Source organism: Rattus norvegicus, chromosome 12 (assembly GCF_036323735.1).
Source record: "Rattus norvegicus strain BN/NHsdMcwi chromosome 12, GRCr8, whole genome shotgun sequence".
NCBI lineage: Eukaryota > Metazoa > Chordata > Mammalia > Rodentia > Muridae > Rattus > Rattus norvegicus.
The window spans coordinates 25,448,360-25,472,174 of record NC_086030.1 but is presented as its reverse complement, the minus strand read 5'-3'; the positions used below and the strand labels follow the sequence as shown (position 1 = coordinate 25,472,174).

Sequence of the window (23,815 nt, the reverse complement as noted above, 5' to 3'; positions counted from 1 at the left end):
CTCAGAGGGAAGCCGATTGCGTCCTGGCTAACAGCAGAGCACCAGCAGGGAGGGAGGGGCAGGTCCCGCTGCAATACTGGGATAGGAGGGGTTGTCTCTGGCCTCTGGCATTCAGAAGGGGCAGCCACAGCCAACTTAGGCAAGAGAATTGTGAGTTTGACATCAGCCCGGGCTTCCTAGTGAGAGCCTGTCTCAGAAATAACAATGAAATCAGATAGAGGCTGGAGAGAGAGAGAGAGAGAGAGAGAGAGAGAGAGAGAGAGAGAACTCAGTGGGTAATGCTTGAAATGATTAGGACCAGAATCTGATTCCCAGGACCTGTGTGAAAATGTTGGCCATGGGCCAGCAAGATGGCTCAATATATGAAGGGCTTGCCACACGGGCCTGTAGACCTGGGTTCAATTCCTGGAGCCCATACAAATGTGGAAGGAGAGAATTCGCTCCATTAAGTTGTCCTCTGGCCTGCACATTTACATACACACTAATAATAATGACAATGATAATAGCAACAGCAATAATAAAATAAATTTAAGTGTTGGGTGTGGACACGGGGTGGATATCTGGAGCTTACTAGCCAGCTTGCCTAGCCAAATTGGCAAGTGCCAGGCTGCATGAGAGATCATGTCTGAAAAAACAAATGGAGACACTAGTGCCACCTGACATAGCATACACACCTGTGGACATATGCAGGCCACCTGTGAACTCTACATACATATACACATATGCATACACACACATACACACACATACATACACACACATAGACACATACACACACATACACACACACATTCATACATACACACACATAGACACACACATATACATATACACACATATACACACATGTACACACACATACATGCACATACACACATACACACAAACACACCATACATACACACATATGCACACACATGCACATACACACATATACACATACACATGCATACACACATATACACACATGTACACACACATACACACATACACATACACACATACACTCACATACACACATACACACAAACACACACATACATACATACATACACACACATACACATACACACATATGCACATACACACATATATGCACATACACACACATACACACACATATATGCACATACACACACATACACACAAACACGTACACACATATATACATACACACATACACACAAACACGTACACACATACACATACACACATACACGCACATACACACACATACACATACACACATATGCACATACACACACATATATGCACATACACACATACACACACATATATGCACATACACACATACACACAAACACGTACACACATATATACATACACACACACACACACACACACACACAAACAGGGAAAAGACAGCAGACCCAGCTCCACTGTAGCTCAGGTCCACGGAGGTGGAGGACATCACCCAAACAAGAAAGCCTCTGAGCGTCCACAGTCAGGGTGAGGAAGAGGAAGGAGAAGGAAAGAGGGGGAGAAAAAAGGAGGGGGAAAAGAAAGAGGCAGAAGTGTGGGGGGAGGAAGCGTGGGGGTACAGGAAGGCGAGCCCACATCTTAAAGTATTTAAATCAGAACTCCATTTACCCTGGCAGGCAGCAGCCCCTGAGCAGCAGGCAACCCCACCAAAGCAGGAGGCCGGCCAGCAGGGGATTGTCTGGCAGAGGCGGAATGAGGAGGCAGATGACACCCTAGAGAGTTCCTCCAAAGCCCTCCACTCAGCACATCTGGAAAAGGTTGGCTGGAATGCCATCAAAGACCTCAGAGGCACTAAGGAGCTGCCAAGGGCAGAAGAGGCCTGGTGGAGCAAAGCTACCCACCCACCCCTCAGTGCCCATGTGACTCCTCTGAGCCTGGCAGACCTCCTGAACCCAGCCCACCACTGCCAATGGTTGACTGAGAGAGGCGTGGGGGCACCCAAGAGTAGCGTCCAATACCACCTGACACTCACCTTAAGGGACACAAGTGAGCTAAGCCTATTCCCACTCCAGAACAGGGAATAGGGGTCATCCCTATTCCCCTAGGACACTGAGGCGCTGAGTACGGAAGCCCGGATGGTCCTTTCTGCCTCCAGATCTTTGTTAGTATTATGTCATAGCACTTGACCCATAAGGGAGGAAGGGTTGATCTGGACTCTTGGCTCAAGGATGTAGTCCATTAGGACCCAATCATTGTGCCTGCAGTCAGCAGGGGGCAGGGGGGGGGGGGATGAACAATGGTGTTCATCTCCCATATTCATTCTCTCTCTCTCTCTCTCTCCCTCTCTCTCTCTCTCTCTCTCTCTCTCTCAGTGGTGGGGGCATGAGGGGGTTAGGGGGGGTGACACACTGAGACCAGCACAGATCAACTTTACTTGGGGTGATCAAGGCTTTTACAGTTTTGGGGACCGGGGATAGAAACATCGAGGATGGGCAAAGGTCATTGGCTGAAAGCTTGAGATAACAAAATGCCTCGTTAGCACGAGGAAGCCTTTCCGGAATCTCAGGTGTTAGCTGAACAGGTTCTTATCAGGAGAGAGGACATTGAACCTGTAATCTAACTAAGGCTACGTGACATTCTGCAGATAGAGGCGTGGGGGGTGGGAAGTTGAACTCTCCAGACAAAGTCAGAGAGGGGGGAGCCCTGCCAATGAAGGGGGTCCTCCATACTGCGCTGAGCTCAGAAGGCTCTCGGGTCAATGCTAGATGGAGCTCAGAAGGCTCTCCAGTCAATGGTAGACATTGACGTTAATTAGCAGGGCAGCAGTGTGTGTGTGTGTGTGTGTGTGTGTGTGTGTGTGTGTGTGTGCGTGCACAAATACCACAGGCAAGTGTGTGGGAGCCCGGTCAGTCATCCATGTTGGTTTTGTTTTGGAGACATGCTCTTTCTTTCTTTCTTTCTTTTTTTAAGATTTATTTATTTATTTTGTATATGAGTACACTGTAGCTGTCTTCTGACACACCAGAAGAGGGCATCGGATTCCATTACAGATGGTTGTGAGCCACTATGTGGTTGCTGGGATTTGAACTCAGCACCTCTGGAAGAGCAGTCGGTGCTCTTAACCACTGAGCCATCTCTCCAGCCCCGAGACATGCTCTTTCACTGGTCTGGAGCTAGCCAATTCGTCCAGGCTGGCTAAAGGCCAGCTAACAAGTGGGCCTCAGGAACCCACATGTCTGCCCTTTCTTGAACTGTGGTTCCAAGTGTATACCACCAAACCCGCTTTTAGGCTGCTTCGGGGGATGGAACTGAGGCCCTTACACTTGGGAGGCAAGCACTTTATGACTGAGCCATGTCCCTTTGTCAAACCCTACCCTTGCTCCACTCACAGCAAAATGTCAAATTCTTATAAGTTTCTCCCTGCTTAATGCCATCTCTATCCTCAGACCCCCCATGTTCCCCAACATGTATGTACCACCATCCCCAGTCCTCATGTTATCTGGTGTTGGGCCTCTTGATGACCAGAGGGCAGCCAGGATCCACCTCCCTCTGCCTGCCCAGTGCTGGGCTTACCAGTATGTGCCACTGTGCCCAGCTTACTAACATGGGTTTGGGGTTAGAACTCAGGTCTCCTCTTTATACAACAAGTACTTTACCAACTGCAACTCCCGAACTCAGTGTACTTTCTTTTTCTTTTGGGACAGTATCTTGCTGTGTAGCCCAGGTTGGCCTGAAGTTCAGTCTCCCTACCTTAGCTGTTGAGTGCTGGGATTAACAGGCACCTAACCAAACTTCCCCAGAGCGTTCTATGTCCCTCTGTCTGTCTCTCTCTCTCTCTCTGTCTCTCTTCTTTTCCTTCTTTTTTTAAAATTTTTGACACGGAGTCTCATGTAGTCAAGGCTAGCCCTGAATGTGCTGTGTATCAGAGGATAACCTTTTAACTTCTGGTCCTCCTGTTTCCACCTCCGAATACTGAAATTCTAAGCGTGTTCTGCCATGCCTAGTTTATGCAGTGCTGGGCCGGAAATCAGGATTCTATGTATTCTAGGTGAGCACATCCCAAGCCCCTTACTGTCTAGGGCAGACCCAGGATCCAGAGATTGAAGTGACATTACTACCATGGAGAAAGCAATCGGGGACCAAGGGAAACAATTTGCAACTGATCCCAAGCTCAACGAAGTGCCTTTTGAGTTCTATTTTCCCCACCAAGGTTCTATACCAGCACAAATCAAGGCGCCCCGGAATGTTTCAAAGGATGGAAAAACCGAAATTGGGCCCCACACAACTTCAGAAAAATGGGGAGGAGAAACGGACAAGAAATACGGAAACCTGAACACTGCTATGTAAATGCTGCGGTTGAAACGTGGCCAGACACGCTGAGCAAGTGGGATTCTAAGTGAAAGACTAGGCCCGAGTCAGCTCGGGATGGGGTGGGGGTCCTGCGAGCATTTGCTTCCCTAACCTCAGAGTGAGGAATGCAGGCACGCGGCATGCTCAGGCCTGAACCGCACCAGGAGCTGCCTGGGGCCGGAGCGCCTGGAGTTGGCTCCTAAGCCTTTCTCCACTCATCAAAAGCCTGCGCCTCAGAGCTGATTGGAACTTAGATTCCTGCGGGACTTCCCTCACATAACCTCATTTCCTCCTCCACCAATATCTTGAGGCAGTATTCTGTCCCCTCCATTTTAAAGTAGGGAAACTGAGGCTTGCAGGATGAATCCCCGACAATGAGGCATCAAGGGAATACTCTAAGACAGCGTTGTGAGAAGTTGGAGTTAGCGAGCTGTGATGGGGTAAGGATGGCTGGGGATGGAGTGCTTGAGGGATGGGGCTATGTGTGTGTGTGGCTTTTTTGAAGGGGCGTGGTTTGGGGGAGGGCGTGTCTGTGAGAGTCCAGAGCCACAAGAGGGCGGGGCTGTTGGAGGTGGCGGTTCTGTTAGGGCACGGCTGTGGGAAGGTGTGGCTGTGGGAAAGTGTGACTGTGTTGTAACAGGGTAAGGCCCTGAGTAGGCATGGTTGTTAAGGGGCAGCCCTAAAAGCTAGATTTCCAAGCCCATAATTTAGTTTATTTACTTTCCTCGTTAGCCCCACCATCCCTCTCCATCTCCTCTGTCCTCTCCCCCAGGCATCGGCAATAATCCCAAACAGTGACACTGTATCAGGTAGGAGCTCGTCCCTCTCACTGCAGCACGTACACCTCACTCCCTGTTTACAGAATCTGTGTTCAACTCCCCTTTCCAAGCATCAAGGCAACCAACCCCAGAACTGTAGTTGGGTCACATCATGCAAGACGGAACAGGGCACCCTGGGTGCCTTTACCTCACGAGGTTGGCACAGGGCCCAGGCCACCGGCAACTCTGGTAGACTCGTTGGACCACCGTCTCGGAGCCGTTCTGCACCTGGCAGGACACTGTCCTTGTCACCGTGTGATGGCACCAGTGCCTGTGGGGACAGCAACAGTTGTGTTAGCTTTGGCTGTTCCCAGAGGGTTCAGAGGCAGTGTAGAGGAGCGTGCTGTGGGGAAAGAGGATACTGTCAAGATACAATTCCCAACAGAAGCAACTTAAGGAAGGGAGGGAGGGAGGGAGGGAGGAAGAGAGGAAGGAAGGAAGGGTTAAAGGGAGGGAGGGAGGAAAGGTTGATTTGGGCTCAGAATCTGAGGGTCCAGTCTATCGTGGTCGGTAAAGCATGAGGCAGCTGGTCATGTTGCAACCACAGTCAGGAAGCAGGGAGAGATGAATGCTGGTGCTCAGTTCACCCTCTCCTTTTTATGTAGTCCAGGACCCCAGCCTAGGGAATGGTGCCTCCCATTTGGTCTTCCCACTTCAATTTACCCAATCTGGAAACATACTCAGAGATGCGTCTCCTAGTTGATTTTAGATTCCGTCAACTCGACCATCAATATTAACTGTCATAATCAGGCCTGGATCAGACCTGCCTGTTGTGGGACTCTTTCTAGCATAAGCACTCTGACACCAATGGGAATGGAAGAGAGGCATCACCAGTGCATAGGAAGCACAGCTTAGAGTGAGCACGGGAGGAACCTGTCAATCAAGCAAGCTGGTCGCCTGGAATGCCAGAGTGAATGTGGTCAAACCACCCGTGATCCTTAGCTATTTTATTGGGAGCCAGCCTCCCCGGGAATCCCCACGAGTATCCGAAGTATTGTTTAGGCCCTAACCCTGAGCGTCATCTCTCAGTGATTAGAACCATCCTCATGAACGAGGTTCCGTGTACTTTGCACCATCTACCGATAGAATAAATCCTTATGCTTAGTAACGCTCCTTCCTCTCTAGACCCTAAGCCCTGAGCTTGGTTTACTTGCGAGCAGAGCTCATTCTTATTGTAAAGGTCACGGCGCGCGGCTGCTTTGCTAGGGAGTTTCTCACAGCTATACCCGAAGCTTTCTTGTGATGATCGTTACCTGGTAACCTTTCCCCAGAGTTTTACTATGCTGAACTGTATCGGAAGAATAAAACACGAGGTCAGACTCCGGAAGTTGCTGACCCAGTGCCTACAGAGATGGCACAGACTCGGGTTTCACTCTTCACCTCGTGTGAACGGTCTCCCCACCAGCCTTGCCGAAACCAGTGGGCCAAAGCCAGGACAGGCTTCTAGGTGGGGTAGGCAAGCAAGTGAGATTTTAGAGAAGCATCAGCAGGTGGTTGGGGACAATGACCCCTGTTTCAGCCATTCCTCCACGGCTTTCTGTTTCTGGTGATGTCCCTCTGGACAAACAGGCAGAACAAACAGTGCTTTAAATAAGTCAATATTTTCCCCTTTTTCCTTTCTTTCTTTATTTTTTTTCTTTTTTCATTTGTTTGTTTGTTTGTTTTTTGAGACAGGGTTTCTCTGTGTAGCCCTGAGTGTCCTGGAACTTGCTCTGTAGACCAGGCAGGTTTTGAACTCAGAGACCCACCTGCCTCTGCCTCCCAAGTGCTGGGATTAAAGGCGTGCACCACCACCATCCAGCAATAAACCAACATCTAATAATTGGTCTTTTCTACCTTATTCTACTTCACCCTCTTTTCTTCAAACGCTTAGTTTCTTCACAGACACAGTTTTACTGCGGATCGCTAGCTGGCCTGGAACTTGTGACACAGACCAGGTTGTTCTCCAACTCACATAGATGTACTGGCAGTGTCTCCCCGGGTGCTGGGGATTAAAGGCCTGAGATACCAAATCCAGACGAACTCTTGGTTAACACTGAACTGTGTCTGGCCTGTACGGGGTAATCTTTAGAATCACCTAGAAAACACACCTCTGGAATGTCTGTGAAGGCTTATCAGAGAGGTGTAATTGGGTGGGAAGACCCGCCATGAATATGGGCGGCACCATCCAATGATCTGGGGTCAGGGACTGAATAATCAAGAGGAAGCAGGCTGTCAGCCATGCCTCTCATAGCTCCCTGACTGTGAAGCCACGCCTCTTACAGCTCCCTGACTGTGAAGACCCCTTGAATAGCTGACCCAAGGTCCCGCCCACATTCTCACCTGAACAGATCCAGTCTTAAAACTTCCCCACAGGCATATCCGTGGTTTTGTTTCCATGGCACTTCTAGAGCCTATGGGGTTGACAATATGAACTATCAGAGACCCTCTATCAGGGACTGAGGGGAGGCGAAAGCACGGCAGGCTCTCAGCCCTGGTGTCCTCTCAGTCACTGACCTGTGGATTCCTTGGAGAAGACTCAACCCCTCCGTGCCATGGAAGCATGACAGAGAAGGGCCTGATTACAAAAGAGGTTCAACCTCCTGACAAGCACAAGGAGCTACAGGGAGAGAGCAGGGTCAGTTCTAGGAGAGGCTACCAGCTAAACACCAAAAGATCAATCCATTAACTGCAGTTCCAGGGGTCATCAAGGGCCAGCATGAGCACAGAAGGATAAATGTGGACCAAAAGCATGTCAGAAATCCCTGTACAATTAATTAGAGGTGTCAGGAGACCTGGGCCTAAGGACACAGGTCTGTCCTGGAGGCTGGGGCCATGACTCAGTGGCAAGACACTGGACTCCACAGTGAGGGGCTGGAGGCATGGCTCAGTGGTAGGGCATCTACCTAGAATCCCCCCACCCCCAGGAGGGGTGTGGGGGCGTGACTCAGTGGTAGAGCCCCTGCCTAGAATCCCCCAGTGAGGGCTGAAGTGTGGCTCAGTGGTAGAGCCCCTGCCTACAATCCCCCAGTGAGGGTCTGGGGGCGTGGCTCAGTGGTAGAGCCCCTGCCTACAATCCCCCAGTGAGGGGCTGGGGGTGTGGCTCAGTGGTAGAGCCCCTGCCTAGAATCCAACAATGAGGGGGCTGGGGGCGTGGCTCAGTGGTAGAGCTCCTGCCTAGAATCCCCCAGTGAGGGCTGGAGTGTGGCTCAGTGGTAGAGCTCCTGCCTAGAATCCCCCAGTGAGGGCTGGAGTGTGGCTCAGTGGTAGAGCCCCTGCCTAGAATCCCCCAGTGAGGGGCTGGGGGCGTGGCTCAGTGGTAGAGCCCCTGCCTAGAATCCCCCAGTGAGGGGCTGGGGGCGTGGCTCAGTGGTAGAGCCCCTGCCTAGAATCCCACAATGAGGGGGCAAGGCTATGACTCATCAGGACAATGACTGGACACAGGAGGTAAGAGGAAAGAAGAGCTGGGCAAGGACAGCAGAGGTGAAAAGGGGGACAGAGCAAGCAGTGTAGAGATTGCCCAGCAGGAACATGCTCCCATCCCCTCCACCTACCACCAGATCCTAGAAATTTTAAAGCTAAAAATAAGTCCCCAGCCACATTAGAAAATGAGGAGCAGTGGGCCAGACACTCTGAGGCATCCGGGAGAGACAGAGAGCAGATGGGAGCGATTTGGAGGTGGAGAAGCCCAGCCGGAAATGTGCAGCCAACAGGACCAGCACTAATGATGGGGGCAGCTTAGGAGCAACACATGTGGTCAGTATGCAAGGGGAACCGGGTGAGTGTCAGAGGGTAAGGCAGGGAGCACAGGAAACATGGTAAGGGAGAGTGGGTAAGGGTAGTCAAGTCTTCATCCCTGCTGTTATCAAGAATCAGGCACTGCCTGCTGGTGGTGGTGCAGTGAAAGCCTTTAATCCCAGCACTCAGGAGGCAGAGGCAGGAGGCTTTCTGTGAGTTTGAAGTCTGCCTGGTCTACAGAGTGAGTTCCAGGATAGCCAGGGCTACACAGAGAAACCCTGCCTTGGAAAACTGGAGACAACAACAAAAGAATGAGGCTTTGTAGCTGAGAATGGTGGTCACCTACAGTATTAACACTCTGGAGGCCGAGGCAAGAAGACTGCAAGTTTGAAGCTACCTTGGACGACACAGCAAGTTCAAGGGCAGCTTGGACTACCCATGTAGCACCATAGACTCACAAGCTATTGACCTCCAGATAGCTGGATTCTTTGCACACCCTTTCCCCATTTTTTCCCCAAATCACCAGTGTACCAAAAGTCAAGGTATCAATAAACAGAAGTAAACTTATAGAACCATCAAACAAACGCCAAGACTTAAATTATTAGAAGAGTGGGGTTGGGGATTTAGCTCAGTGGTAGAGCGCTTGCCTAGCAAGCGCAAGGCCCTGGGTTCGGTCCCCAGCTCCGAAAAAAAAAATTATTAGAAAAGAAAAAAGACAAAGGCACAAACTCAACAGGCAATAGATCACAAGGAAAAACAGCAGAGGAACCAACCAGATAAATAGAAAGAACTTTTCTTTTTTTTAAGACAGGGTCTCATGTAGCCCAGGTTGGCCCCAGCCTCACCATGTATATGAGGATCACCTGTGACTTTTGATCCTTTCTTCTCTACTTCCCACGTGCTGGGATTGCAAACCCCTTCCTCCATACAATGCTGGGGATAGAACCCAGGGCTTTTAGGACACTAGGCAAGTAGTCTACGAACTGAGCCGTATTCCTCAGCATAGAGTGAGCTTCTAAAACCTTAATATCCTCAAAGAGATAGAGTAATGTACCACCTGTAAAATTGTGGAAAGAAAACTTTTGATCTCTTAGAAATGAGTGAGCCAAGCATGTGGACACACACCTGGATTCTAGGTACTGGAGAAACGGAGGCAGGAGGACCGGAACTTCCAGGTGAGCTGGGCTAGCTTCTCAGTGGATCATTTTCTCTTTTAAAAAAAAAAAAATGCAATAGGGGCACAAGGAATGGCTCGGTGGCTGAGCCTGCTTGCTGCTTTCCCAGAGGGTCCTAGTTGGGTTCCCTATACCCACACCAGGCAACTCACAACTGTCTGCAACTCCAGCCTCAGGGAACCTAACACCCACTGTGGATGTCACCACAGACATGTGGCACTCACAGAGAAATACACATAAACAAAAATAAACCTTTAAAAAAACAAATCTCGCCATGGGCAGCGCACACCTTTAATCCCAGTGCTCGGGAGGCAGAGGGAGGTAGATCTCTGGGAGTTTGAGGCTAGCCTGGTCTACAGAGCAAGTTCTAGAAAAGAAAACCACAAAAAGACCAGGTTTGATGGCACATACCTGTAATCTTAGTGCTTGGAAAGTAGAGGCAGGGGGATTAGGAATTCAAACTCCTCCTCAACTACCCGTCAAGTTTGAGGTCAGCCTGAGCTACATAAGACTCTAATAGAAAGAAGGGAAAGGGAGAACAGGAGAGGGAGGAAAATGAGAGACAGAGAACAGTATAGAAAATTCACCAGAAGGAACACACAACCTATGGAAGGCTCTGCTAAGCCACACTATGGTGAAATTTCAGGGCAATTTGGGTGCAAAGAAGACACTAAATGCCATGGAGAAAAAAGGGAGAAAGCTGAAGCCCCAGCTCCAGAGGGTCTGGCGCCCCCTTCTGGCCTCTGAAGGTACCTTCACTCACATGCACGGACACACACAAAGACCCATGCATCATCATTTTACATCCTAAAATGTCAAAATCTTGGTAGCAGTGCTATTTTGCAAGCTTGTGACCTCAGGGTGAAAGCTCTAACTAGAGGAAGTAGGTCACTGGGGATGGGATGTGAGAGTTACTCTCACAGCTTACTTCCTGTCAGCTTCTCCTTCCTGGTTGGCCATGATGTGAAAGGAACTTCTCTGCCATGTGTCCCCACAGTGATGGATTGAACTGTCTGGAATCACCAGCCAAAATGAATCATGCTCTCCCTATTGCTTGAGCCCATATTATGGCGCACCTACAGGGGTCAGGCAGCAACTTTATGTCGGTCCTGAGGATTGAACTCAGGTCTCTAGGCTTGCGTGACAAGCTCCTATACCTGCTGAGTCAACTTGTCTGCCCCCCCCCACTTCATCATAATATAGCATGGGTTCTATATCACCTCTCTGGGTGTTACCAAAAGGACACAGAGATGGGATTCTGCTCTAAATAATCTGCTGCCAAGCTGAGGACAATGCCCAACCTTGAAACCCATCCCGTGGACACTAGAACAGACAGAGAATCCGGCCACCTCTGGATCACACAGCGTCATTTCCACAGAAAAAATGAACTGCAAATTGGAAAACATTTTCCGATGGTTTGAGTCATCTCCTTCAGACATCTGATATTTTCATGGGCTGTCAATGGTTTCCAGCAACCAAAACCTGGCCCCAAACAATAAAGACAGCCAGAGAGTGAGAGAGAGAGAGAGAGAGAGAGAGAGAGAGAGAGAGAGAGAGAGAGAGCTCTGAGCCTCTCCAGATAGGCTTGAAAACCCAGCTCATCAGTGCGGGGGAGATGGCTCGGGCAGCGAAGTGATTGCCAAGAGAGCTTGCAAACCTGAGTCTCTGGCAAAAAGGGGCCAGGACCAGGGCACACCTGGAAGCCCAGCACTGGAGGAACTAAGCCAGGACCATCTCTAGGGCTTGCAGCCAGTCCACTTAGATCAGCTAGGTCCAGACTCAGCGAGAGATCAAAATACAGAGTGGAGAGCAGTGAAGGAAGGTGCTGACAGTGACCTCTGACCTGCACACACATACACACACCACGCACACACAAATTAAAACGAAACAAAACAGGACAGTTCATCACAGCATCTCATGGCTCTGAGGCCTACCATGGACTCCTTCCTGAAATCCCTGTTTCCTGTGATATCACCTGTGTCTTCTGTTCCTTGGGGAGACGTGTATCCCACTGCCTACCCACACACCCCAAGTCTTTCTGTGCTGTAGACTAATTCCAGTCAGAGCAGTGTGTCTCCTTCCTGACACTTCATTGAAGATGGACCCAGACACAGAGAATTTGGGGATGCCTACACACACACACACACACACACACACACACACACACACACATGCATGCACGCACACATACACACACATACACACACATACACACATGCATGCACACATGCACACATACACACACATATACACACACATATACACACATATATACATGCATGCATGCACTCATACACACATATACACACACATACACACATGCATGCACAATGCACACACACATATACACACATATACACATGCATGCACGCACTCATACACACATACACACACATACACACACACACACACACACACACACACACTTAATAACAAACTAGGACACATATCCTGCCGCTCACAACTACCTGTAACTCCAGCTCCAGGGACTCTGGTGCCCCCATCTGGCCTCTCAGGGCACTGCATTCATGTGCACCCACTCCACACAGACACACCTGCATACACATAAAATAAATCTTTGAAACGTGGAGATGTAAAGCTGCTCCACAAGTTGAGGGGAAAAAATAGAATCTTGGTTGATGGAAACAACTGGCACTCTTTGACATTATCTGAGCAAAATATGTTCCCTCTGGCCCTGAGTCTGTGTGTGTACGTGTGTGTGTGTGTGTGTGTGTGTGTGTGTGTGTGTGTGTGTGTGTGTGTGGTGCATGTGTGTATGTGTGTGTTGGTATACATGTGTGCATGTGTATCGTGCATGTGTGTGCATGTGTGTATGTGTGTGTTGGTATACATGTGTGCATGTGTATCCATGCATATATGTACATGTGTGTATGTATATGGAGCTATGCATTAATGTGTGTTGTAACACATGTGCATGTGGACGTCACAGGTCACCATCAGATGTTCTTCCTCTATCAGCTTCTTCTTTATGTTTTGAGATGGGTCTCTCACTGAACCTGGAACTCACCAATTCAGCTAGACCAACTGGGTGGCAAGTTCTAGAGTTCTGCCTGCCTACCACCAATCCCAGCCCTGGAGTACAGATATGTGTCACGACATCCTGCTTTTGGGATGCAAACTCAGGCCCCAAGGCATTCATGGCCAACTCTCTATGGACTGAACCATCTCTCCAGTGCCCCAGCACTGAGTCTTCATGAAAAACCCTGGATAACCAACACACCCCCCAACAAGTGGATCAGATCTGACTTCAAACTGATCTTCTTCCTTAGGAGAAAAGACACCAGACGCTGTCTCAAAACAATTAACTAAATCTTAACAAAGAAAGAAAAAGGAAGGAAGGAAGGAAGGAAGGAAGGAAGGAAGGAAGGCCAGACATGGTAACACAAGCTTTTAATCATGGAGATAGAGAGATTGATGGATCTTGGGGGCTCCCTGACCAGCCAGCATAGCTTACCTGCTGAGTGTCAGGCCAATGAGAGACCCTGTGTCAAAACCCAAGATGCACAGCGACTGAGGAGTGATAGCTGAGGTTGACACCCGGCCTTCACACTGTCACACATACACATATTTGTTCTCAAGTGCATGTGCCTGTGTTCATGAAACAAACAAGCAAATGCACCAAAGAGAAAGGAAAGCTTCAAGCAGAGAACTGAGTCTCACAGGATATAACGGAAGCAGGGAATATACGTAGGTGATCGCTCCTAAACCCAGAGATGTGAGCCCCAGAGGTCTATGCTAACAGTAAGTTCACTGTGAGGAAGTGGGCTGTGGACTCTGAGGAACCAAAGCAGAATCCAGAATGAAGAAAAAGAAAGATGGTTCAGTGGGGAAAGGGGCTTGCTGCCAATCTGATGACCTGAGTTTGAGTCCCCGGATTCACAAGGAGGAAGGAAACTCCCCATAACTTCTCCTCTGACTTCTACATGCTCACCATGGTAGCTGCACCCACACTCATAGTACACAGACACACACACACACACACACACACACACATGTGCATGCCAAATAGAGGTTTTAAATTGTTTATGTGTATGAGTGTTTTGCCTGGATGCATGAATGTGTACCATGTGTGCCCGGTATCCAGGAGCCCAGCAGAGTGCAGCAAACTCCCTAGGGCTAGACTTACAAATGGGTGTGAGCTGCCCTGTGGGTGCTGGGTCCTCTGCAAGAGAGGCCAGGGCTCTTACTGCTGAGCCATCTCTCCAGTCCATAATAAATAAAAATATGGAAGATAAGCTCCCTTCCACACACTCCCCTCATGAGTGGCAGGTGCTGGGACATGACAGTCAGACGTTCCGAGAGTCAGTTATCACATCATTGGTGTGACAGAATTCTTGACAAAAGCAACTAAAGACGAAGAGGGTTGCTTTTATTTACTTAGTGGTGTGACAGACAGACAGACAACAGGCAGAGGGGGTGCTATGGAGTGTATGTGGAGATTAGAGGATTGCTTTTGGGAGATGCTTCTCTCCCTCCTCCCTATGGTTCCTGAAACTCACTCTCAGGTCATTAGGTTTGCCCAGCAAACTCCTGTACCCACGGATCCACCAAACCACCTAGAATGGTTGATTTGGGCTGGCGGCTTGAGGGCACAGCCCACTGTCAGAGGAAGGCATGGAGGGTGGCAGGAACCTAAGATGGCTGCTCGAGCAGCCTCCTTAATCAGGAGGCAGAGAGAGACGGAGGCTGCCGCTCAGTCCACTTTCTGCTTTTTATTCAGCGTAGGGTCCCATGCCATGGGAGGGTGGCAAACCTCTCCAGTGTGCACGTGTGGATAGAAGACAGAGGCCAACCTCAGCTGTCATCCCTCAGGTGACATCCATCGTGAGTTTTTTGTTGTTGAGACAAAGTCTCAGGCTGGCCTCAGGCTCATAGAGATCTGCCCACCCCTGTCTACCAAGTAATGGGATGGTGTTGCCACCATGACCGGCCAAATAACGGGTGGAGCCAACCAACAGCCAAACTTAGAATCTTCCAACACAGTCAGACATGTTATCCATTGTGCCCTCTCCCCCTCACAGACAGGCTCTCTCACTGGCCTGGGACTCACCAAGTAGGGCAGGATGACTGTGTAGTAGACAGCAAGGATCCTCCTGCCTCTACCTCCCCAGCAGTGGGATTACATGCAGGAACCCCCCATGCGCAGTTTTGTTAAACATGTATGTATGTGTGTGTGCGTGCATGTATGTATGTATGCATACATGTATGTATGCATGCATGCATGCACGTATGTATTATTCTGAGGTGGGTTGAGAGCATGCATGATGTGCATGTACAAGCATGTATATCATGGAGCTCAGGGAGCAGTGTGGTATTGGGTCTTTCCTTCCTCTTTAACAGGGTCCAGGGATCAAACTCAGGTTGTAGTATTGTTAAGCAAATACTTTATCCCCTGAGCCATCTTCCCAGCCCCGAAATGCCAATTTCAGACTGAACAGATGCTGACTGAGAGCTCCATGGCAATGGCCCAGAAAAGAGGGTAAGGAAGTGGCTTCTGGATTCTGGGATCCAGGACCCAGCACCGAGGCTTGAAGGATGAAGAGTACGTGTGGAACTGTGTCCCACGGGGGTCACTTCTTTGCAGTGACCCTGCAGAGAGAGCAAGCTGGGCACCTTCCTCCTACCCCTTCGTTACCCCATGCATTCATTCCAGAACCTTGCACACTGAGAATTCCTGAGCCCACTCCAATGAGGGCCCTTCAAAGATCATCAGTTCAGCCCCAACATGCTGGTCAGCCAGAAGGAGAGTTAGAGCATTCCGGACTCAGATTTCCCATCCATCCCGGCTGCAGAGAGTCTAACTGATTACAACAAGCCTATGGCCATTCAAGGGCACGTCAGAGAGGACGTGCTGAGAGAGGTGCCGAATCCTCTACCTCGGATCAGCAGCTCCTATGACACAATCAGGACATCGAGGAACGGGGCCTGGTTGGATCTGGGCAGAGCCCAAAGAGCAGGAGCTGAACTGCTGTCTCCTGTTTTTAAACTCGACCCGGAACTCAGGATCTAGGCAAGCGTCCTCTAATGAGCCTGTGAGTGCTACCTGCTCACTGGAGGACTCTAGGCCAGCGCTCTAGGGCTCAAGCACACGCCCTCAGCCTCTTCCTACAAGAAAGTAAGAGGGAGTTTAGTTGGGAAGAGGAAGTCTCATCAGAGGGAGTTGGAGGGGTCTCGGGAGATGAATGTTACCAAAAGACACTATACAGGGGTCAGTCGAGGCGATGGCTCAGTGCACAAATGTGAGGGCTTGAGTTCGAATCCTCAGCACCCATGTAAAAAGCTGGGCGTGGCCTAGACAACCAGTAACTCCAGGACTGAAAGGGGAAGACAGAGAAGGATCCCTGGGGCTCACTGGCCAAGACCCAGTCTCAAGAGAATAAGGTGGAAGTGAATATAGCAGGGACACACAATCATGCGCATGTGCGCGCGCGCACACACACACACACACACTCCACCACCACCACACCACACTAACACACCAAAAAATAAACAGATTATCTTCCCTCATCCACTACCCTTTTCTCCTCCTTCTCTTTCTTTCTCCTTCCTTCCTTCCTTCCTTCCTTCCTTCCTTCCTCCCTCCTCCCTTTTTCTTATTTGTCTTGGGACAAAGTCTCACTGTAGCCTTGGCTAGTACTAAACTCATGATCCCCATCTGCCCACCCAGAGTGCCCAAATTACAGGTGACGCCTGGCCCCCAGCTCCAGCGAGTGAGAAAATTAAGACCCCAGGAAGGAAATGGCTGCCCACAGTGGACCAGCAGGCTACAAGAGTCGGCCAAAGCAAAACTGCAGTGTTTCACTTTCTCCTACCGCCTTGCCATCAGCAGGGAGGCTGGGTCCAGTGTTCACAAGAGGGAAAAAGGGGTTGGGGATTTAGCTCAGTGGTAGAGCGCTTGCCTAGCAAGCACAAGGCCCTGGGTTAGGTCCTCAGCTCCAGAAAAAAAAAAAAAAAAAAAGATAGGGAAAGGAAAGGAAAGGAAAGCAAAGGAAAGGTGATAAGAGTCTGAGGGATTCCAATGAGGATGAGCAGGGATCAACCACGGAATTTTGCACCTGAGACCCAGGGCTGCTGAGGCTGCTGGGAAGTTGGGAGGAACAGCAACCAGGGCATCTCACCATGGGCAGTGCACCTCCTGCTCCTGGATCCTGAAGAACTCCTGTGGGAGTTGGGGAGAGGGTTAGCCGATAAAGTGCCCAAAGGATCTAAATTCAATCCCCAGAATTTATATACAAAGCCAAGTGTGACAGTGCACGCCTGTGATCCCAGCACTGGGGAGGCAGACAAAGGAATCCCTGGGGTTTGCCAGCTAGCCAGTCCTAACAAGCCAACGATCTCCGGGTTGAAGGAGAGACGCTGTCTGAAGACAATAGGGTGGATGGGAAGATGGCCCACTGGGTAAAGCACTAGCCACCAAGTGTGGGGACTATGACTCAGATACCCAGAACTCAAACAAATGAAAGAATAAACGAAAATTCCAGAATTAACCCTGCTGTTTCCAAGGCTAACCTTTTGTTTCTCCCCAAATGTAGCTTCTCATCCCTGCCTCTTTGAAGGTGGTCATGTCTGGTGGTTTCTGAAACTTCCGACCTGTGAGTTCAGACATGGCTGAACACTTTGGAAGATCCTATAGCTGCTGGGCATAGTGGCGCAATCCTTAGAATCCAGCACTTGGGAGGCAGAGGCAGGCGGATCTGAGAGTTTGAGGCCTGCCTGGTCTACAGGGCTACAAAATGAAACCTTGTCCTTGAAAACAAACAAACAACAGACAGACAAACAGACAAACAGATTCCACAGTTAAAGACAAGGGAGCTGATTCTAAAGCCTGTGTTAGGGTCCTGCCATGGGATCACTGTGTAACCTCATGTGGGGCTATCCCTCTCGGCTCCTTCTCATCTTCCTGTAGCCCACAGGGCAGGAAGAGCAGCCTTGAAGCTGGGCGAAGCTTCGGAGACCATCACACCGATGAGCGAATGAAAGGGTGGAAAGCTGTGACAGCTCTCCCAGAAGCTGTGAAGGTGAAAACCAAAGTGACCAAGCAAATAGTTCTCTGGGGACAGGTTTCCGCCATCCACAAGGCTCCTTATCTAGGGACCACCTTGGGCTCACCCTGTAAATATCTGACAAGGTGGGGAACATCTCTAGGTGCACGGGGACCTTGTGATAACTTCCAGCCAGGTGGTGTCAACTGGCAGAGTGTTCCTGTGACACTTTCTTCCAACTGTCACTTCCGGTACACAGATCTCCGAGTTCTGGTCCCCAGCTTCCCAACCCACAGTTGGTTTAGGATAAACATTGATAAGTACAATGTGAAGAGAGAAATCACCATGACTGAGTCCTGCCTGCTCCTCTGGCAGCCCCCATCCTGAAACAGATCCCCAACCGCCCCCACTCAGGCTAGCCCGACCTCATCCAGACTTCCAACGCATACACTCTTCCAGAAATAACACCATTCCCCTAACCAGTCCGCCTCAGTGAGAGATACCTACTCTTTACTCCAAAGTTGGTCAACAATGACCAACAGGGTTCCTGGATCAAGAAAGTCCTCCCTCCACCCTATGGAGTCCCTCTTATCATGCTGAACGCTCGGGGGAGTGATAACAGTTAAGAAGGTAACTGAGTTGCTTTCCCGGACACAGAGAGGGTGAATAACTGGTGTTCTTTTTTTTAATTGGGGCAGGGGCAGTAAATATGTGTGAGCATGTGGGTGCCCTCCCCTGGGTGAGTGTATGGAAGCCAATGATTAAAGTCAAAATGTCTACCTCTGTCACTTTCCACATTATTTTTCAAGACAGGGTCTCTCACTGAGCATGGAATTCTATATTTCATAACAATAAAGCCATGTCCTCAACCTTTCACTGGCCTATTCTTGGCAAATGTTGTACAGTTGAGACACACTGCGAGCCCCTCACTGGGGGATTCTAGGCAGGGGCTCTACCACTGAGCCACGCCCCCAGCCCCTCACTGGGGGATTCTAGGCAGGGGCTCTACCACTGAGCCACGCCCCCAGCCCCTCCCTGGGGATTCTAGGCAGGGGCTCTACCACTGAGCCACGCCCCCAGCCCCTCCCTGGGGGATTCTAGGCAGGGGCTCTACCACTGAGCCACGCCCCCATCCCCTCCCTTGGGGATTCTAGGCAGGGGCTCTACCACTGAGCCACGCCCCCAGCCCCTCCCTGGGGGATTCTAGGCAGGGGCTCTACCACTGAGCCACGCCCCCAGCCCCTCCCTGGGGGATTCTAGGCAGGGGCTCTACCACTGAGCCACGCCCCCAGCCCCTCCCTGGGGGATTCTAGGCAGGGGCTCTAGCACTGAGCCACGCCCCCCAGCCCCTCCCTGGGGGATTCTAGGCAGGGGCTCTACCACTGAGCCATGCTCCCCAGCCCCTCCCTGGGGGATTCTAGGCAGGGGCTCTACCACTGAGCCACACCCCCAGCCCCTCACTGGGGGATTCTAGGCAGGGGCTCTACCACTGAGCCACGCCCCCCAGCCCCTCACTGGGGGATTCTAGGCAGGGGCTCTACCTCTGAGCTATGTCCCCAGCCCCTCACTGAAACGTTCTAGGCACATACTTTTCTACTGAGCCGCACCCCAGTATTTCTCAACCTTCCTAATGCTGCAACTGTTTAATACACTTTCTCTTGTTGTCGTGATCCCTAAAATTATACCTGTAATTTTGCTACTGCTATGAATTGTAATGCAAATATCTAATGTGCAGAACGACCTTAGGTGACCCCTATGAAAGGATCATTTGACCTCCCAGATGGGTCGAGAGCCACAGGTTGAGAAGCATTGCCTTTAGTCTAAGCAGAGCACTTAGAATTCACAAAGCCCTGAATTCCGTCCCTAGCGCGGCGAGACAGACGGACAGATGCATGTACATGGGTACATGCCACGTTTTTCTGAGGGCCTCTCTACTCTACCTTCCACAAACAAAGCAAGAATTTGGGGAAAAACAAAAACTAAAAGCCCCGGAAGTGTAGGGTGTAGCTGTAAGGCTAGAGTGGCTGGTTAAGGAGGTTGCAAAGTAAGGCCCCGGGCAGGATCAGAAAAGATCAGAGGATGTAGTCTCTGGGCTAATATTAGAACCCTGGCCTGAGGCTATTGGAAGGCATGTGAGGGCATTTGGGTAAGGGGACGGGACCTGAACAGAGCCGGGCATCCGAATGCTTTCTTCAGCCTCCTCTCTCGGCATAGTGGCCTGGGCAGCTGAGACCCCCTGCCCCCCACTGCAGCAGACTGTGGAGAAATCTGAGCTGCCCTCAGTCTGTTACAGGCAATTAATTGACCCCCTTTGTTCTCGGCATTGATTAAAGGCAGATGTCCCTCTGGTGGAAGGTTCAAGGAGCCCACCTCTCCTCTCTCCTCTCCTCAGGCTGCCTCCCCCAAGTCCTACCGGCACCATGGGGGCCCCACCACCACAACCACAAGAAAGACCCAGAATCACCCAGAGGATCTGCAACTGTTTTAAGTTCTTGATTCGTCCCTGCAGAGCCATCCTCCAACCCACCCTCCCTCCTTCCCATGCCACACACCCTGCAGTCTCCCTGATTAAAGGGTTTTCCTTCCAGGAACCCCTGCAGACCGGGCGAGGGCGATTCCCACAGAGCGCCGCCGCCCGAGAAGCCCGGGCTTCCGCACCGAGTCCCGGGAGCCACTGCCCCGCTTGCTTGTGGGTTTCTCCGTGGGATCAAACAGAAAATTAAATCCATCGCAGGCTGCAGAATGCGCCGAATTAGGCTCATCCATGAAAAATCTGAACGCTAATGGCTTGCAGTTCCTTTACCAGAAAGGTTTCTTTTAATCAATCCCCGGGTGACTTTGCCAGGCTTCGGGCTAGAATTCCTTGGGATAAGTTTCTATCCCTGTAGAGGGGACATTTGAAACGGTGAAATCTTAAAAGTGCTTTTGTTTTTCCTCCTCCTTCTCCCCCTCCCCCTTCTCCCCCTCCCCCTTCTCCTCCTCTTACTCCAGGGCTCCAGCTTCTATGACTATGACCGGTGCTGGGGTGGGATGCTGGGGCCTTTGGGTCATTCCATGCTCCAGTAAGTAACGCCAATAAACTCACTAGTTCAGCGGTTGAGACTGTGGTTGTGTCCCTTCTCTGGTCTGTCAATGGTTTCCTATCTTTGGCAAATAGGTATTGGTGTCAAGTCTCCCCCAAGAACAATGCCACAGGACAGCATCGAAGGTTCACATCAGTAAAGTAGGGCACTGCTATCCCCCTGACGACTGCGTCCACGGTTACTTCTTTTCTTTTGTAACATTTTCATTTCGTCTCATGTATCTTATATGCACGTGTGTGTGTGGGTGTGCGTGTGGAGGTCAGAGGACAGTCTGCAAGACTTCTACTTCTACTATGTGGGTCCCAGGAACTGAACTCAGGTATCAGCCAATGCCTTTTCCCTTTGAGCTATCTTTCCAGTCCTTGCCTCACACCCTTTCCTCTTGGGAGCTGTAAGTAATACTTTCCTTTTCAATGACATGGTCTCTGGATACGGAAATGTTACTATACCTCATTTTCTCTACTGTATTTGTGTGTGTGTGTGTGTGTGTGTGTGTGTGTGTGTGTGTGTGTGCGGGAGGTGCAGCCCGTGACACCAGAAAACCCAGGTTCTGAGCTGGACCTGGAGCACGGTTGGTAGAGTGCTTGCTCCATACTCATGATGCCCTGGGTTCGATTCCCCAGTATCACATAAACCAGGAGATGTGGCACACGCCTGTATTCACACACCTGACAGATGGGGAGGCAGAAGGTTCAGAGGTTCAAAGCCATCCTTGACTACCTAGCCAGCCTGGAGAATGTGAAACCATATCAAAACATAGGTTCCAGCCTTGCCTGACTCAGCCATTCTCTAGGTGAAAGACTTTAGCTAAGTCTTTTCTTGAGACAAAGAGCCCTTACTCCCACAGCGAGGGGCACACATCAGCAAGCAAAAAAAGACCTACAGTTGTGGTCTGCAGACAGTCCAGTGCATACAAATGCTTTCTGCTAAGCTTGACAACCTGAGTTCGATCCCCAGAACCCACATGGTGCAAGGAGAGACCAGAGTCCCAAAAGTGGTTCTCTGTGCTCCACGGGTGTGGCCTGGCACAAGTGCCCCCCCTACACTCGCTAAACAAAAGAATGGACTTTTTTTTTTTTTACTCTTAAAAACTACAGAAGTGAGCTTTTGTTTCCATACTTAAGTCTGCAGGATTCCGTGGGCGCAAATATAGAGTCCAAATGCAAACCTGCCACCTTCCCAAGACGCGGGGAAGATCTGTAAGGCCTGGATGGGGAAGATGTAGCCCCCTTTGCACTGGGAATTTCCTGGGTCCAGCCATCAGTCAACCCGACCTTGTCTGATGCTTCACAGGATCTTCCAGGCCTCAGGGTGGGTCATGGCCCCTGCCCTGGAAAAACTGACAGCCCAGACAAAACCAGATCCTGCAGAATATAAACAAGAAGACTCTCCATCAGGCTCCAGTACACGCCCAGAGAGGAGAAGGTAACCAACACTCTACACGCACAGGGATCTGTGAGTAGACGCTACAGCCAGAAATACTCCAGCCTCGCACTGGAACCGGATGCCCCGAGAGGCAAACAAACCCTTGTTTTACTTTACCATCTGCTCTGGCTCTCAGAGGGCTGGGGCCCATCCCCCCTTCCTTCCTGCTGCTCTGTCACCAGCCTCAGAGGGTCCTGTTACCACAACCAGGCAGTGCACTGACCTCAGGACAAAAGGCTTCGGTGAGCAGGTCAGGATAGAAAGATGAAAACCTGGATCTCAGTGGCCATGGCCAATGGGAGACCTGGAGTCATTGAGAGACCTTGTCTCAAAAACAATAGGAAAAGGTGGATAGGGGCTGGAGAAGACAGCTCACATCCACTTCCGGCCTCCACACGAACAGTCACACATGTGCATGTGAACCCACAATACACATGTGTGCACACACGTGTATAACACACAAGCACAAACTTAAAAATTAATGCCGCTGGTTGTCCTGCTTGGGCACAGTGCAGACAGGACCCTGGGGATCATAGACCCACCCCTGGTAAGGAGCGAGTGTCTCAGTTCCCAGAGCTGGGAGAGAGTGGGGTGGGGGGTGGGGTGTGAGGGAAGCTGGAGGTGGGTATGTGTAGAGCATGCGTGCATGCACGTGTGTGTGTGTGTGTGTGTGTGTGTGTGCGCGCGCGCGCATGTGTGTCAGGCGCTTCCTTTTGTCCTCACCAGTCACCAGCTGAAGTGTCTCCTTTTGTGGTTTTTGACTGGGGGGTAGTCTCACTTATCCCCCACTGGCCTTGATCACTGTGCCCGGAGAATGACCTTGAACCCCTGATCCTCCTGGCTCCATCCCCCAAGTACCGGAATTTCAGGTGTGTGCCACCATGCCCTGTTTCCTTCAGTGCCTCACCGCTGGGCTTCACAGGTGCCAAGCAAATGCTCTGCCCACTGCCCACATCCCATCCTTGGGCTGAGGTTTTCATCCCTGCAGTTTGGTTCTTGGCTCCTATGGGTGTCCGATCCCTAGCCTCAGCAACCTCATAGTCCCCACCACTCAGACACACACACACACACACACACACACACACACACACACACACACACACACACTGCAGAGTGTGTCTGAGACTAATTTCCCTCCATACAGAGGCAAGCTCCCCCACCTTGGGACTACCGAAGAGAGAGAATCAGATCAACATCTTCCCCAGAACGCCTTCCTCTATTCTATTGGACAGCAAAGCCCTCCTGATCCCACACAGTGAATGGTGTCAGTTAAAAAGGTACAAATCTGGAGGGATGGCTCA

The 23,815-nt window shown here is 50.6% G+C and overlaps 1 protein-coding gene across 4 annotated transcripts in view; it reads right to left on the bottom strand.

Moving 5' to 3' along the window:
• Positions 1-23,815, bottom strand: part of Col26a1 (collagen type XXVI alpha 1 chain) — a 145,844-nt gene that overhangs the window by 103,031 nt on the left and 18,998 nt on the right. For all 4 annotated transcript variants that reach the window (XM_063271656.1, XM_039089747.2, XM_039089746.2 and 1 more), the window contains exon 2: positions 5,260-5,382. In XM_063271656.1, the coding sequence (XP_063127726.1) occupies positions 5,260-5,382 (123 nt within the window). The remainder of the gene's footprint in view (positions 1-5,259; positions 5,383-23,815) is intronic.